Below are 13,111 nucleotides of genomic sequence, written 5' to 3' on the forward strand. Positions count from 1 at the left end.
CATATTACATCTATTAATCTTTTATGAATCATTTATGAACTAATTATAAATGTACTCTTAACATAAAGTGTGACCCTGTAGTCTTGCTCTGTTTGCAGGAGGAATTAGTTGATTGACACAGGCCTTTGTCTCTCCGGGTGTTCTGCAAGTCACCAAGTCACATTTGCTGGTGGTCACTAAAAATGAGTTAATTGGAAAAGGGAAGATCCCATGCATAAGTACATGGGATCTTCCTCTCTCTTCCTCTCCCTTCCTCCTGGCGAAAATTAATGGGAGCGGTGCTGGGGAAACATCCACAGGGCTGCCATTGCCATCTCTTTTCAGCTTAAGACACCCCTCCTTCACTAGGGAGGTGGTGTTTTCGGAAGCACTCAGCATTGGTCTAACCTTGCTCCCACTGAAGTCAATGGAACTTTTACCATTGAGTCCAATGGGAGCAGTTAGATTAACATTGAGAGCTTTGGGAAACAGCATCCGTAATGTACAGCTGCCCATGTAGTAAATTCCTGCTGCTACTGCCTTAGGCTTTCTTCACCTACCTTGGTTCTTGGGTATCTGGGCTATGGGGAGGCTGCCTCATATACACAGACTCCAAAGAAAACAACTTCATGGTACTTGCTGCCACTGCTAGCTCAGGAGAAAGGAATGCTGAATTCATTTGCATAGGGATATTGGATTCTGGCACAGATCTGTGGAGTCTAGACCCCCATTGGAGGCTTTTCCTTTTCCTTTCTGGAATTAGCTTCAGTGCTGAGAGTTGGCTCTGGGCCAGTAAAACTTCCTTTTAGCTATGAACCATGCAAAAGATTCCCAGAGTCTAGGGCACTTCCCTTAAAGACGGCAGAAGTTGTGCCAGAAATTTTCCTGCCCGGCCACTATCATTTCCTCAAGCATTGGTGAAGAATAGCCACAAGGGAACGTGACCTTCCTTAAATCTTCTGTTGTGGCGAGTGGGAGTTTACAGCCATTATGCTCAAAAGAGCAGAGTTAGAGGAAATCCAGATCTGAATCCAAATGTCACAGCTGGCCCAAATCAAACCTTGAGGCTTGAACATCCCTGAACTTTGGCAGAGTTTGAATCTAGAACTAGGTGTCTTGAGCCCATATCTAGATTTTGACTTTTTGGTAAGAGGCAGTCACTGCCCCAAATAACGTATAGTCTAAGTAAGCAAAAGGGAACAAGCAAGGGTACACAACAGATCAGTGGGAGAGCTGTGAGTGGAACCGAGGACTCTTGAGTCTCAGTCCAATGCTCTGCCCACTAGACCACACTGTCTCATTCAAATATAGTCCTTTCTAAGTTCTGAGCACACCTTCTGTGATACACTCGTGTCAGTGTGCAGCTGATCTGATGGCTGCACTGCCAGCAATAGGACACTTTACACTGGAGTGCAACATATATCAAAAATTCCATCCAGCTGTAGTGAAGAGAAAGAGTTAAAACTGATACAGGCTCATGGCTGGAGTGTCTTACTGAAGCCCACAACTGCCTTCTTCGCTGGCTCTGTAAATGGTAACATGCAGCAGTTGGCCCATTATGCACTTCTATACTGCGGCTAGGGGGCGGGAAGGGAAATGATTAGTCCATGCACAGCACATAGGCTGCAGAATAGCTACACAATCACTGGAGCCCCCTGAGCTGGAGTGGGGGCTTCAGTCAAAGCCTTGGGAATGAATGCAATCCCTCTCTCACTCACTCCCTCAGCTCATTAATTCTACACCCAGAGATCTATCATGTAAGGATGGGTTGTCAGGCTTGTCCTGCTCTCTGACTCCATCCCACGGAAAGGCGTGAGGAGGAAAATGGGGAAGGAGGAAGGAGCTGGCAAGTGGGAGGGAGGGGACATGAAATCTTGGCTTTTGCTCCGCACTGAAGTCCATGCTCACCCCTTGTTCCTCTGTGAGGAAGCCCTGGGCGAGGGGGGCGGGAGGGGAGAAGCTGGGTCAGACAGGTTAGCAGCTATTATTGTAGTGGCCTTTTTGTCCCAATTCCATGTCGGCAGGGGAGAACACTCCCCAGGGGCTTTGCGGAATAAAGGGGCCTGTTCCAGCCAGATGATACATGGCTGTTCTCCAGGGTTGATAGTGCAGGGGATGGGAGGGCAGGATCATAAAAGCTACTATAAAAAAGCCACATAGCAAGTGAGCACAGTTTAATCAGTAATGAATAATCCATTCCATTCCAAGGCGTTTAATGATGCCTTTTGGTATTAGCATGCCCTGGCCACAGTCATCCCTATGCAACCCCAAGGAGGTCAAACTCAGACTCACTGCGCGTGTGAGGCTGTCCAAGCTTTCCCCATTTTCCCCACCTCCTTTTCTTTGATTCTTCTCTGCACGTTGACCTCATGTTGTGTGCTCAGGATGTATTTGCAGCGGTCTCTGCATCAAGAAGTTAGGACGTCACAAAAGTTAGCACTCCTGAATGAAAGGGTAGGCTAGGGAAGATGCAGGCCTGTGGTGGGGGGAGGCTGTGCTGTGCAGAAGAAGAGATTTTTTACGTTGTTTGGTAGAAAAGCTGCTTTAAAGCAGACAGGCATTCTGTGAAAGGATATTCACAGGCAACAAATAGCAAATGGTCCCTAACACATGTGCAATTTCTGCATCTATTGGTTAGGCATTGTCATGTACATTTGCAACTGACAATAGGCAAACTCTTTCTATAGTGGGGGGCGGAAGGGGTGCAGGGGAAGGAATGGCTGGATACAGTGAGTTAATTGACTGTACTAATCTTTCCACTCTGAAGATTACTCATAAGGCTAAACTCCATAAGTGCAATGAACGTGGGTGTGCTAAAGCTGTGTCTACACTACAGGCTCTATGTTGGCATAGCTATGCTGGCCTAGCTCCTTAATGTAGATTCAGCATATGCCAACAGACGGAGTGTTTCTGCCAGTGTAGGAACATCATCTCCCCAAATGATGTTACCTAGGCACTCTTTGGTCAGCACAGGTGTGTCTACACTGGGGGTTTTGTCAGCATAGATGTGTCGCTGGGATGTGTGTTTTTTTCACATCACTGACCGAGGAGGCTATGCTGATAGAAGTTTTAAGTGTAAACCAGGCCCTAGTGGATAACAATCCATTTCTTCAAGCCATTGTGTACTTTAGCAGCTCCTACTTAGGACTGGAATAGTAGGGAATGAGTTTGAAAGGGTGTGTTGCATCCAGGCCAGTTTGGAGTCATGTCGGCAGAGCTGCCCAATGCCTGCTTGTGCAGTGCCCGGATCTGCTCGGTGCTCTCAACCCCTGCACTTCTTGAGTATTGCAATTCACCAAATCTGCTCAAAAGTTTTGAAGAGTGGACGTTTTTTGCAGCACCATTTACAAAACAAGTGACAGCAGAGAGAAACCCCAACCTGAGCTTCAGCTGGGGCTGCTCAATGCGCCCCCTTTTCCTGGCTGAAGCCTGGGAGAGGCTTTCAGCATGATGGCACTTCCCTCCATCTGGAGGTCTTGAGCCTCTGAGTATGGCGCAGGACAATAGAAAGCAGCGACCCACGTGTTTATATCAGAGGCTCTCAGCAATGGGATAATTGCAATGTGGGCCAGTTGGCAAAGAAGCCAATATGCCAGGCTGTCTTTTGGCAGGGTGAAATTGGTGGGTATCTTTGGACTGGGCAGAGCAATTGTTTTAGCTTCTTCCCCCGCACCCCACACTCCGATACAGTTCCTCTTGTTGTTGTCCTCCGTTCACATTCCCCACAGCCAGTTCAGAAGACATAGTGACAGAATAGTGAGCCGATGAGGTCATGGAGAAAGAATTAGCCAAATCCAACTGGAAAACAGAGAGGGCTGCAAACTAAGGATATTTGATAATGTAAAAGACTGTCACACAATTTCTCCTGGAGCCCCACCTCTGGGATTCCCCTGGGAGATTTCAGCTAACCCCTGGAGGGTAGTTATAATTCTTTCCCCCCTTGAGCCCACCTGAGAATTTCAGGGAATTATAAAAATCCCACTCACCCTGACAAAAATGTGGCCCTCATTTTTTATGACCAGGGCAGTCCAGGAGAGACAGGGTTAAGCGCCTTTCTGAATCAGAGACTCTATCAAGTACTGTCACATAAAGGAGAGAGGTCAAGGCGGAGTTTAATGAATGACTTCATTTATATATCTAACACCTCCCCCCCCCAATCCCACCTTGGCTTCTGGCCAGGATTACAGACAACTGTTTCTATGGGAACTATGGAGAAAACAGTAAATATGAGTGTGGAATGAATAAAGAAGGGGGTTTGCTTAGGTCATGTTTCTGGTGGCTTTATGCTCTCTGTTCCTGTATGGAGTACAGTGGGATGGAAGAAGCAGATGGGAGGAGGGGGAGGGGGAGTGCAATTTAATTCACGTAATGTAATTTTTAAAAAATGCAGTGTCCATTCTGGCAGTGGTGCTGGATTGTGAGCTGCAGATCTCCTCCCTGTGGGGAGAGGAGAAATCAGGGCTGGTCTAAGCACTCTCACTTTCCTACACGCCGTCAGGGAGCTGGAATGACCACTCTGTCTGCACTCTTTCAGTCCTCCTCGCCAGCTCCTCTGAAGTCCTTGGCATGCTTGCCACGTATGGTAGTGCCACACTGGGATGGCAAAGAGTTTTGAATGGAGTTGGGTTCCGACCTTTTGGCTAGTCTGAGAACACACACAAAAGGGCTGGAAAACAAGCTAGTCCAAGGAACATCCAAGAGGCTGGCCAAGATTCTCAAAGGTAACTGGTGATTTTGGATGCCTGGCTTGAAACTCCTTAGTGATGGCTCTTGACAGCTACCTGTGGAAAGCACTTTGCAATAATTGCTTTGAGGCAGTCTGGTCTAGGAGCTAAGACACTAAACTGAGAGTCAGGAGGCCTATATTCTCTTCCCAGCTCTGCCAGTCACCTGTTGTGTATCTTTGGATAAAGTTACCATGCCTCAGTTTCCCACCCCCACACTTTGTCTTGTCTGTTCAGATTGTAAGCTGTTTGGGGCAGGGACTGCCTTTCACTATGATGCTGTCTACACACCTGTTTGCACCAGGTTAGTTAAGATGGTGCAAACCACTGTGGGAACACTTTTATTCTGGTCTGAGTAGTTTATTTAGGTTTTTGCCTAAACTTGTCCCTAACTGATTTAAGGTAAGCCAAAATGAGCCTTGTTTAAACTGAAATAAGCATGTCCATGCGGCCTTTTTGCACCAAATTAACTAAGTCACATTCAAATCACACCTTTAGTTAAACTGGTGCAGCTCTACATGTACACCAGCCCTCTGTGTGTGTACAGTACCTAGCACAATGGGGCTAGCACTATGGGGCCTCGGACAGGGAGCCTCTGGGTGCTACTGTCATTACAAATCATAAACGTAACAAAGGACCTTGCTCTTTGTTCAAAAAACAGTGCTTTCCTCAAAGTTCTTCTTTATATATGTTTGCAAAAATATCTCCAGGGGTACATCTGACCCCTTCAAATCTTGCTTTCAGCCTGGAGCCCCCATTAGACCTGGGACCTTGTACATTGTGGGTGTGCTCATTGGCAGGAACTGGGTGGGGTCAGACTCAACACCACAATGAGGCAAAAGGGCTGGAGCCCTGTCGTATTGCAGCTGCAGCCGTGTTGATAGGGGCCATGAATAACTCAGTCCTCACTCTGTTACAGCTGTAGTCTGATGAGACCCTACGGAAGTAGGAGCCTGGTAAGGCTGGGCTGCTGTTCTATTGTGCTGAAGTTGGACTGGCCAGGGCACTGACGTGTAGAAAGGGCAGCTCGGCTCCCATGGCTTGTCCTTCTCACATTAAGATCAGCGTGTTGCTGAAAGACATGAGAAGGGGAGGAGTGGATCCCACACGAGAATTCATGTTATCACCAGTGTAGGAATGTTGCCACGGCCTTATCGTTTCCTCTGGGATCCGAGAGGTCGTTCTGCTGACAGAGGGTTTGTTATCTGGAGGCTGGGACATTCTGGGAGAAGCCACGCTAGGATTTTTTTCTATGCAAGGGAGGAAGGAAACAGCAGGGAGCACAGCTAGAGCCCTGCTGAGTGATAACGCTGGATACCCTCCTCCGACATTCCCTGCACCGTTGTAGCAAGAGAACAGCACGGCACAGGAATTCTGATTAAAATATAACTACCCAGCTTATTAAGAAAACATGTCAAGGTCTGCTCCATGTAGAGCTCTCTTCCAGGGGGTGCAGGGGTCCACAACCCTGGATTTGGATTTCTCATAGCACCAGGCAACCTCTCAGCTTCAGGGCCTGAGATTTCTGTGAGATGGTTTATTGTTGTGTATAATATTTGTCATTCTTTTCAAGTTATTTTAATGTTAGTGCAGGGGGCAGAACTAATAGTGCTGAGGGCTGAAATCCTTCCTCTCGCCCCAATTCTGGACTGAATCCCTGTTCTGCAGAGCACTTAAGCATGTGCTGAAATCCCTTTCAAGCGCATCTGCTTAAGTGCTTTTCTGAATCAGGACCTTTATGTACAGAACAGCTACGCAGCAAACTTCGCTCATGCTGCCCTATCAAGGTGCTTCAACTCTGACCTATGGGTTAGAAGGTGATTGTTTCCCAGGCCATCCAATGCTAGATCTTTTTGTTGAGGCTGTCAGAAAGGGCACCAGTTGCCATGATACCCGTTTGATACAAATAGTTACCCCCAGCTGGCGATCAATTGGCTCTTTTCACGTCATTTTCAGTCACTGCCAGCTGAGGGTGGGTGACACAGGTATGGAAAGCGAACAGATTATCAAACTGAAAAAGCAGGACATCTATCAGGCAGCAGGCGTGGGCAGGCTGTGGGCTGATACCTATCACATAGGTGGCACCAGCTGCTGCGGTCTGGGATTTCTAAATGGCACCCCTGGCTGAGGCAGTGTGAGTCGTGGTGCTGAGCGTGAAGTGGGATACTGGCGCTGGTTGGAAACCAGAATTTCTGTCCCATGGGAAATTCCAGCATTTTGGGGTAAGAAAATTCCAAATTGGAACAAAAATCTGAAATATGGAAATTTCCCACAAAATGAAAATCCTGAAAAATTCAAATTTGGGGCCATCAAAACGATTTTTTTTGATAAAGTCAATGTGTTTCATTTTGATAAGGAAAAATGAAACATTTTGGCTATCGTTTCAATTTATTTCATTTTGACTTTCATATTACATTAAAATATTACCTATAACAAATATAATGGAATAGTGAAATTGATGTTTAATATGAGGATAAATATGAAATGACTTGAAATGATAGTGAAAAAAAATTTTTTTTTTTTACCTTATCAAAACCAAACGAGAAATTATTTGTTTTGGCTTTTTCCCATTGAAAATTTCATTGAAATGGACACATGCCCATGAAACGTTTTGATTTTGACAACACTGCATTTTTTTTTATGGAAAACAGTTCCATTAATACATTTACACCAGGTTTATGGGATGGTTTGGTATCCTGTTTTAATTTCAAATTTCTGGTGCAGTCCACTAGAAAATGGGACTGTCTTGGAAAGAATGGGACATGTTGTCACTTCATATGTGAAAGACTCTACCATAGACACTGTTAACAATACCCTAAGAAGCAATCCAGTCCTCTCATACAAGGCCTGATTCCGCAATCCTACTTTCTTATGTTGTGTTGCACTTACACAAGTGGTTTCCTTGGCTTCCATGGGTGCTACTAGGGTGAGTAAGTGCTCCTCGGCAGGAGTGAAGCTTGCAGAATGGGGTCCACCCAGTGCTGTGTTTTATCATGAGAGTCCCAGACGTTTTCCCTTCATGTTTTCCCTTCCTTTCCCTTCCCTTGGAACTGGCTGCCTGCATTAAGAATGCATTTCCCTTCTGGTTGGCAGGCTGACAGCACAGTGGAGTGTGGAAGATGAGGAGGAGGCAGCGAGAGAGCGGCGTAGAAGGGAACGGGAGAAACAGCTGCGGTCCCAGGCAGAAGATGGATTGAACAGCCCCAACTCCTCCTCAGAGAGTGGGATGCCAGGAGAAGACGACCAGTAAGAAGAGCTTGAGTGTAGAACACTCTTCAGAAACGCACCATCCTAGTGTAAAAAATCCTCACTATAGGCTAGTGACTGTGAAACCTAAACCCACTTACTGTGCTGCTCTGTGCCTGTCTAGTGGTGGCTGGGCCACATCTAAAGGTTGATGGACTTGCTACAGCTTTGGGCAACACAGGCAGGGTTTTTTTGCTCAGGCAGATTGATGCTCATGTTTTAAGATTTATAGGTCCCAGTTTCTATCCCCACTGCTAACAACCCTTTCAGGGGTGCAGCTTTTAACTTACCTGTGAGATAAAAATGCAGGGGGCAAGGAGTTTAAATGAGGACATTTCAATAAGGGTTAAGTCAATGTATAAGACCCCAATTCAGTAAGGTGTTTAAGCACAAGGTTAACTTGTTTAAGCACAAGGTTTGTTTAAGCACAAGGTTAACTTTAAGCATATGCATAGTTTAAGCATATGCATAGTTGTGTTGAAGTCTACAGAACTTGTCTAAGCACATTGTGTTTTGTAGGAACTAGGCCCAAGTTAGACAAGAAGTGGAGCTGATTGAAAAAAGTAGTGAGAATTTGAATTTTTAAAAACTCTGTAAAGCTCTAAGCCTGCAACCACTTATACATGTGCTTAACTTCACCACTGTGATGGTAGTACAGTTAAGCACTTGTATAAGTGATTGTAGGATCAGGACCCAAGCACAAAACCAGAAAACAAAATTGTGGAAAAAAAATCAAAATTTGTTTATGAAAAAAAAATTAAAGGAAAGAATCTGAAATTATTTACAAAAACAATTCTACATTTTTCATGAAAAAATTCAGGATTAAAAAAAAAATTTCTCAAGATTTTTATTTTCAAAGGCCTTGCACCACAAAAACTTGCACACATGCTTAACTTTACGCCCTGTGAATGGTCCCATTTACAGCAACGGAGACTATTCAGAACATATAAAAGTTAAGCACATGCGTAAGCCTTTACAGGGATGGGGCCTTATGCATATGCTTAGCTTTAGTAGTCCAGAGAGTGAAAAAGGCACAGCAAAAGAGAGAAGGGAAATGAAGAATAAGGAAAAAAGATGTGTGTGTGTGTGGGAGGGGGGAGAAAATAGTTTTGGGGGTAATTACAGAAAGTTTGTTTGATCTGTTTGTTCTATATGATACAATGCAGGGGTTGACAGTTTCTGGCAATACCTAGATAAATAGGAACAAAATTCCCAGCTGTATTAAGGGAGGGGAGACCTGACCTCTATCCACACCTGACCTTTGCGGGATCCGGTAGCTCCTCATCATTCTTTTTCTGTTGATTGGCAGGCATTCAGCACATAGTCCAAAATCCCACTGATTTTACTGGACATTTTAGGTGTGCTAGAAAAAGTTAAATGGATCAGGCTCACGTAAGCTTAGTGTTTAAATTTAGACACCTAGAACCATATTTAGGTACCTCAATAAAAGTGGTCTGTTTGTTAAAGGTGCTGAGCACCTGGCAGTTCTTGATGCCTTCCATGGGCTTTTGTTGGTGCTGAGAATTTTCTGAAAAATCAGGACACTTTTATAGAGGTGCCTAAATATGGACTTAGGAGCCTAATTGTAGGCAGCCATATTTGGAGATTTTAGCTTGAGTGACCAGTGATCAAAGATCCAAGTGTACAGCGACAGATTAAAAGGTTGCTGATAAATGTCAGCCTCAAGGAAGGAGGAGAAACGGAGATGTGTCATGGAGAGATGTCTGAGGCATGATTTAAAATTTAAAATAAATAACCCTAGTGCAGGCGAACTGGCCTCACTCTTTGAGGAGGCGGAAAAGATCAGAAACTTGTGGGCATCTGTCCACAGGGGCCAGTAGAGACCAAAGTAACCCATGCTAGGATAATGAGACCCCTTGTTCTCCTCTGACAGGCAGACCACCTATAGAAGTTTATGAGTCTACTGCTACAGCTGAGCTGTGAGCGTTGGTCCCTTAGCTCATGCAGGCATGTTTGTGCTTTTTAGAGCCAGAGGTCCTGGGTTCAATCTCCATGCAAATAATTGTAGAGGGGGTGCTGAGGGTTAGGGAGAGCACTGGGAAGCCGCCAGGTTTCGTTTAGGTAGGGATGAGCCTGGACCCAAATCCCATATCAGATACCCCAGAACAATGGGGAAGTTTGATAATAAAATTCATCCTGCTGGCCATCTTGACTTCTGGCTTTTATGGATGAGCCTTAGTCAGCCTCTTTGCTTTGTTATACAGTCACATTGTTAGCACTGAGCTAATGTGCCACACTCCAGAAATAATGTTTCCTTCTCTCCAGTCATTTCTCTGATGCTTCTGCAGCTGCTGACGGCCACCTGGGCTGGTTTGCTGAGCTGGGGTCAGCATGCCATTAATCTTCCATAAGCCTTTGCTCTCTCTTGTGTAAACACCACTCCCCCGTACAGTGACTCATCCCATTCATGTAACTCATCTTTCTGTAAACAGGCCCTCATCGTTTCCTTGGGGTGAAGGGCTTTGCACAGCCCCAAAAGAAAAACTGGGTTACATCTTTTTTTCCAGACAGCTGTGGTGGCTTCCCTGTTCTGAATGCTGGAGTGAGGCCAAGCCACTTAGTATTGAAGTGCTGGAGTGCTGTTACGCCAGCCCCACTCTCACTCCTTTTATTTCTCCTCCCCAGTGATCTTGAGTTCTGAGAGGGGAAAAGGGTGACTAGGCTGTGGCATCAAAATTCCCCCAAACTCCAGCCCAGTGGCATCCGATCTTTGCAGCCTGAATGCTGAGCATGGCATTTCAGAAAGGTCAAGGGGCTGCAATCAGTATGTTGGGGGAAATTCTTGGGCAACACAGAGGGAATGGGGGCCACCTGCCAGTCCCCTGCTGGGAATTTGCACGGAGCATCATGTTCTCTCTGTCCCTGGCTCAAGGAGGACATTAGGGTCAGGGAGTGATTGGAGTGAGCTATGCTTTGGCTACCCGCAACTGGAGTATGATCTTTACGGGACTGTGGTATTGGGGGCTGTGCCTTTAAGGGTTGAGCTTCCCACTCAAGGACAGCTATTCTCCCAGGCACTGGCTGGAGACGGGAGACCTGGATTCTTTTCCTGGCTGTACCACAGAACTCCCTGTGTGTCCTTGGGCAGATCACTTCACCTATCTGTGATTCAGCTGCTCATCTATAAAATAGGAATAATACTGTCACTAATGTCTAGTGGGGATCACAATTGTAAGTGCCAATATTAGGTCAGACTGTCCAAACTGGTCAGACACTCCCAAACTGGTGATATATTCTAAGTTAGATTTAACCAAACCAGCAATAAACATGTGCTCCTGGATCACTAAATCAGCTCTCCATGAAGTTACAGACAGTCCCCTTAGCGCTCCAGTCTCATTTACCACCCAGATAAACTGGACTATTGTGATGAAAGCTTATTAAAACCAAAAATCATCACACGCTAAGTTCTTCCAGCTCTTGAGAGCTACTCACTTATCATCAGGTCAAGGTATACTCCAGATCTCACCAAAGACAGTACAGTTAGCCAACTCCTTAAGAAACAAACTAAAAGTTTATTATAAAAGAAAAAGCTAAGATAGTTATTCAGAGATTTAAAGCAGGTGAATTACATTACAGGTGAATTAAGGTTTATAAATAGAAAATGCTAGCAGGGATGTTATATTTGCTAGTGTTCTATAAGTCTCTCTGGTTTGCCCAAATAGTACTGGGGATTTCAATCCTTTGTTCAACATTTTCCTTGTTAGAGTTAATCAGTCCAGAGATGGTATAGGAAAGAGGTAGCCAAGGGCCTTTTGTTCTTGCCTTTTCTATCTTGATTCCCCTTCAGGAAAAAGACTGGCTGTATCATGGACTTAAACAGCTTTATGATGTACATGCTCTGCCACCAGTTCTTCATATCAATGGCAAATTTCTGCTCACATCTTTCTGCGTATGTGCTGTGTGAGGTATCTTTGGGACTGGCATGCAGAAGCTGACACTCACAGTTTCTTTGTCATTCATGAAGGGCTAACCTGTGGGCTTTCCTTAGACTCACAATATGTTTGAGTTACAAACATTATAACAAGATGATAATACACAGTAGATTATAACTTTTTCAATGATACCTCACCAGGCATACTTTGTACAAAATTTATCACAATTCTGTAAAAGTGGTGACCATATTAGTGTAGACGGTCATCTTTCCCTTTATACAGCATCACACCCCCAGTGCAAAACTGATGTAAAAAAGTGTGACACTGACACTCCTGAATATATCTTAGGGTTCTCGCATTCTCAACAATGCGTCCTCAACCACATTTTCTTTTCCCTTGATATGAATTACGTTCATATCAAACTCTTGCAAGGCTAAACTCCAACAGAGTAACCTGGTATTAGTTCCCTTAGCTCTGTGCAGCCAAGTCAATGGAGCATGGTGACTTAATACAATGAATTTTTTGTTATACAAATAATGCTTAAGTTGCTTAACAGCCAAGATGATAGCACAACATTCTTTTTCTATGACAGCATAAATTTGTTCAGTTGGTGTCAGTTTTTTGCTCAACTAGGCAATTGGGGTGTCTTTTGCCTCCCGCTCCATCTTGCATTAGCATTGTGCCCAACCCAATATTAGAAGCATCAATGCACAGCACAAATAGCCAGTTAAAATCAGGGCTGACTAAGACAGCTTCTTAGACAAATCATCTTTTATACTCTGGAAGTCTTTTTCACAGGCCTCTCTCCATATCACCTTCTCTAGTTTCCTTTTCTTTGTAGGGTCTATTATGGGGTCCACAATGTCACTGAACCCCTTTACTGACCTATGATAATAATTGCCCAACTAATAAAGGATTGGACCTGCTTCTTTGTTTTAGGGGCAGGCCAGGTTGTAATGTCTTCAACCTTTAAGGGGTCAGGACCAACCCATTGCTCACCCTGTGTCTTAGATAGGAGATCTCTGCAGCTCCCATCTTGCATTTGGAGACTTTGACAGTGAGGTTGGCTTCCTGCAGCCTTTATAACACAATTCCCATATGATTTAAGTGATTTTGCCAGGAGCTACTGAATATAGCCAAGTCATCTCTATATGCTTTGGTAAATATTTGTAACACATCTAATACCTTGTTAATAAGTCTCATGAAGGTTGTTCTGGAATTTATTAATGCAAAAGGTAAAACTTTAAATTCATATAGACTAGATTCCAC

General features: G+C 44.7%; 1 protein-coding gene across 7 annotated transcripts in view; it reads left to right on the plus strand.

Moving 5' to 3' along the window:
• Positions 1–13,111, plus strand: part of LSP1 (lymphocyte specific protein 1) — an 80,990-nt gene that overhangs the window by 30,258 nt on the left and 37,621 nt on the right. For all 7 annotated transcript variants that reach the window (XM_067540590.1, XM_067540591.1, XM_067540588.1 and 4 more), the window contains exon 2: positions 7,797–7,949. In XM_067540590.1, the coding sequence (XP_067396691.1) occupies positions 7,797–7,949 (153 nt within the window). The remainder of the gene's footprint in view (positions 1–7,796; positions 7,950–13,111) is intronic.

This window comes from Emydura macquarii, unplaced genomic scaffold, assembly GCF_026122565.2.
Source record: "Emydura macquarii macquarii isolate MOO-44397 ecotype Brisbane River unplaced genomic scaffold, CSIRO-AGI_Emac_v2 contig_587, whole genome shotgun sequence".
Classification (NCBI taxonomy): Eukaryota; Metazoa; Chordata; order Testudines; family Chelidae; genus Emydura; species Emydura macquarii.